The 4,648-nt window shown below is 46.9% G+C and overlaps 1 protein-coding gene across 1 annotated transcript in view; it reads right to left on the reverse strand.

Annotated features, from left to right (window-relative positions):
* Positions 1–3,489: 3,489 nt before the first annotated feature.
* Positions 3,490–4,648, reverse strand: part of Nqo1 (NAD(P)H quinone dehydrogenase 1) — a 16,044-nt gene continuing 14,885 nt past the window's right edge. The window contains exon 6 of the mRNA XM_032887917.1: positions 3,490–4,329. Coding sequence (XP_032743808.1) covers positions 4,024–4,329 — 306 coding nt within the window. The 3' untranslated portion in view covers positions 3,490–4,023. The remainder of the gene's footprint in view (positions 4,330–4,648) is intronic.

Here is a 4,648-nt window from a genome sequence, read left to right on the forward strand (position 1 = left end):
GTCTGGTCAAACACACCTGGTCCCTTTACTGTTGTAACAGCATCCTGGGAGGGAAAGCCCACCCTCCTCTCTCAGACTCCATTGCCCACAGATCAACAGATTCCCCTTTTCAAACAAGCCTTAGTGCACCTCTGCTCAACGTCTCCAGGGTCTATCATGAGAGCAGTGACTCCACAGCCCCATTTGTCTGACCCGGCAGTCTCCCAGCTTCTTTGCTGTAGCCCTGCTTCCTAATTTTCCTATCCTTGAACTTACTTCAAGGCATCCCAGTGCCTGGCGTGTTCATCCTCCTGATAACCTGATAACTTGGACTCTCTGACATGTCTGAGCTTAATGGACAGTTTCTGGATTGGCCTGTACGAAATCAACCTTGGTGCCAAGTCTGTCCCTTTAATCTTTCTGCTTCCTGGCATTTTCTAACACCCAGCATAGGTGTCTGTAACTGCTATTTTTCACAAATGATACAATTCTTCAAGGGTACATGCTTCCCATAGTGATGTGTGCCCGGCACTTGGAAGAGTGGCCCATTGGTTAGGTATGTCAGAGTCAGCACTGCCCCACCCCCACTCAGGTATCTATAGCTCAGCTTTCTCTGCGTCCTGTAGTTTTTTTGTTTGTTTGTTTGTTTTGTTTTGTTTTGTTTTGTTTTTCCGGAGCTGGGGACCGAACCCAGGGCCTTGTGCTTGCTAGGCAAGCACTCTACCACTGAGCTAAATCCCCAACCCCCGTCCTGTAGTTTTATACCGCTTTCTTTCCCAGTGCTCTTAAAACGTCTCGCTGCATTATGTATCTGTGTGTTTGCACGTGGGTGTGTACACTCTCTCAAGCACATACACCATGGTACGTGTGTGGTCAGAGCATCGCTGTCAGGAGTCATTTCTCTCCTTCCAGCATGTAGGTACCAGGGATAGGAGCTTTAATATGAAGCAGCCCTGCTGGGCTAGCTCAGGCTACCAACTCCTGGTTATCATTTGTTACTGAATCTCTAAACTGGTCTCCCAGGGGATTCTCCTTCAGCCTGTGTGGCATCTGGAATTAACTAAAGCCCATGTAGTTGCTGGGATTTGAACCCAGGACCTCTGGAAGAGCAGTCAGTGTTTTTTTGTTTTTGTTTTTTTTGTTTTGTTTTGTTTTTTTTTTCCGGAGCTGGGGACCGAACCCAGGGCCTTGCGCTTGCTAGGCAAGTGCTCTACCACTGAGCTAAATCCCCAACCCCAGAAGACCCCTTTTTAATCCAGGTCTTTGACAGGGAGATCCATCCTCCTAGGCCACACCTTCTGCTGGCAGCCACATAAAGGACACAGAGGAGGAAGGTTGCTTTCTTTTCTGCCTGCCTTCACTCTCATTGGCAAATCCATTCCTTCCCTGGAGTTCTGCTGTACACCGAAGATTAGCTGAGACGCTGTGAGAGCCAAAATTATGTTTTAACTTACTGTTCCTAAGAGATCAATGAAACAGAAATGCCTCTAACCTTTATTTAATTAAAGCTTGCCTTAAATTTGGCTAGAAGATCGTGACAGTGGTCTTATTCTCAACCTGTGGGACTAACAATATCTAATGTCACGGACAAAAATTCAGTTATTGTTGGAGAAGCTGGGCCACAGCCTGCAAACCAACCTAGTACATCCCTTTTCTGTCTGTCTGTCCGTCCGTCCATCCATCCATCCATTTATATTCATTCTATGGATATGAGCATTCTGTCTTCACACACACCAGGAGAGGGAACCGGCTTCCCTTATTACAGATGGCTGTGAGCCACCATGTGGTTGCTGGGAACTGAACTCAGGACCTCTGGAAGAGCAGTCAGTGCTCTTAACCGCTGAGCCATCTCTCCAGCCCCTAGATTCATTCTATAAATTCTGTTCCTCTAAATAATCCTGACTTGATCACCCTGTTACCAGACGAAGTGAGTTGGTTTGCTAAAATAAATTCCAAAGCCATCAGCATTGTCAGGTCTGCAAATTTCCTGGCCACCTAATTTTGTATATTTTCTTCCCATTTGCCACAAGAGGGCGCAGTATTGTCATCTCCTTGAATTGCACCCAGGTTGGAAAGAGATACCCTTCAAGGTTTGTTTGTAGAAAAAGGTCTCATAGAGCCCAAGATAGCCTCAAACTCACTATGTAGCTCAGGATGACCTTAAATGTCTGATGATAGTCATGTGCCACCAGCATTCCCAGCAAGCATTTCAAGAAATTCAATCGAGCGGCTAGAGAGGTGGCCCAGCATTTAAAAGCCCTTGCTGTTCTAGCAGAGGACCAAGTGCAGTTCAATTCTGAGCACTCACGGGGCTTACAACTGCCTGTAACTCCAGCCAGGAGATGTGACTCTGCCTTCTAGTCTCTACAGGCATGCCACACTCACGTGTGCACACACACCTAAATAGCACTTAATTTTATGCCAAAATTGGGAACGCAGAATGTAGTTCAACAGTAGGATGCTAGCTTCACATTCGTAAGACTATTCATTAGACACCAACACACACACAGTCTTAAAATTATTTACTGTAGATAATAAGACCTATATGAGGGCTGGAGAGATGGCTCAGTGGTTAAGAGCACTGACTGCTCTTCCAGAGAGGTCCTGAGTTCAATTCCCAGCAACCACATGGTGGCTCACAACCATCTGTAATGGGATTTGATGTGTTTGAAGACAGTATGCTTGTATACATAGAATAAATATTAAAAAAAAAAAAAGACCTACATGATATCTGCATATTTCCTTAAACTGAATGTAATCATCAGGGCTGGGGAGATGGTTTCATAGCTAAGAGCAGCCACTTGTAACTCCAGCTCTGGGTGCTGGAAAGCCTTCTTCAGGAGTCTGTGAGCACTTGTACACACATATTCATAAACCCTCAGGCACGCGCGCGCGCGCATGTGCGCGCGCACCCCCCCACCCACAGAATTAAAATAAAACAGCTCTCTTTTTTCTTTTCTTTTTTCTTTTTCTTTTTTTTCGGAGCTGGGGACCGAACCCAGGGCCTTGCGCTTGCTGGGCAAGTGCTCTACCACTGAGCTAAATCCCCAACCCCAAAACAGATCTTTAAAATAAGAAAGGAATGTCATTGATCTCACAATATTACAGAAAAACCTTCCAGACGTTTGTTTTGCTTTGGTAGAAGGCTACTGGTTTTCATTTTGGCGTTCAGGATTTATTTGTATGTGTCTACCCATTTTTCAGCTCGCGTGTTGTCTGTGCACCGCCTGCATGCAGTGCCTGAAGAAACCAGGAGAGGGCGCTGGGTTCTTTAGAACTGGAGTTAGAAACAGCAGTTAGCCTTTAGGTGGGTTTCCTGCAAGAGCTCAAGGGCTCTTAGCTGCTGAGTCATCGCGCCAGCTCAGGAGGGGGCTGTTGTTAAGTATTGAAGGGCTCAAACGCACGCACCGCCCTCTGACTTGTGAAATATCCATTTATTTCCACACACACACACACACACACACACACACACACACACACACACACACACAAAGAAAGAATAGCAAGAATGAGACCTGTTTTTGTATTCATTTCCCAGGACCTGGGTGTGCTGTGTGCAAGGCAGAGAAGAGCTGGAGAGCAATCCCCCGAGGCTTGTCAGTCACTGCACAGTAATTGAAACCAGGATGGATCATAAACAGGCTCTAGCTAAGTGCTAAACAAGTCAGTCCCTCAGCCATTGTTTGAGCAATTCCCTCCTGCCCTAAACACAGAGAGGTAACTAATAGCAACAAGTGGAGGGAGGATTGGATGCCATCTAGCCGGGGCTAGCCCGAAGAAAAAAGCTTATAGTGTATAAAAGACCTAGAAGAGTATTTTCCCCGCTCGCTGCTACACCTCTCCCTGATTCATATCCCAGGCCACCTGAGGCCCCTAATCTGACCTCGTTCATTTCGCTGTCACAGCCGTGGCGGAACTATCCAAAAATGCATGAGGCGAGCCTCCTCCTTTTCCTATCCTTGTGGAACAAAGGCAAAAACTGAAAGCAAGCCAGGCAAACTGGGGCAAAAGAAACCTGGGTCTAACTACATGGTAGGGAAAACCTTATTTTCTAGCTTTGATCTGATTGTCGGCTGGAATGGACTTGCCCAAGTGATGGCCCACAGAAAGGCCAAACTTGTTCTTTTTTTGCTCCTCTTGAACCTCTTTTTTCAGTAAGAATCCTGCCTGGAAGTTTAGGTCAAACAAGCTGCTTGGAGCAAAGTAGAGTGGGGACTCCTCCCAGACAGTCTCCAGACGCTTCTTCCACCCTTCCAGGACCTGCACGCGGGCATCCGGTGGGGTGTGGCCGATGCTGTACACCAGTTGAGGTTCTAAGACCTGGAAGCCACAGAAGCGCAGAATGCCACTCTGGAGAGACACGGAACACAGAGGTAAGGCACGGGAGTGAGTCTGCACTGTAAGCAGGCACCAGAAGTTGATCTGGGGCTAGAGAGCTGGCTCAATGGTTAAGATTTTCTGTTCTTTCAGAGAACCCAGCTTGGTGCCCAGCACCCATACGGAGGGGTTCACGTGTCACTGCAGTTCTAAGGGATTGGATGACCTTTTCTAACCTCTGAGGGCACACACATAAATGTAGTATACACACGGAGAGCAATAAAATAAATAGAAATCTTTAAAAAAGAGGGGGGGGGGCTGGAGAGATGGCTCAGTGGTTAAGAGCACTGAC

Source organism: Rattus rattus, chromosome 17 (assembly GCF_011064425.1).
Source record: "Rattus rattus isolate New Zealand chromosome 17, Rrattus_CSIRO_v1, whole genome shotgun sequence".
NCBI lineage: Eukaryota > Metazoa > Chordata > Mammalia > Rodentia > Muridae > Rattus > Rattus rattus.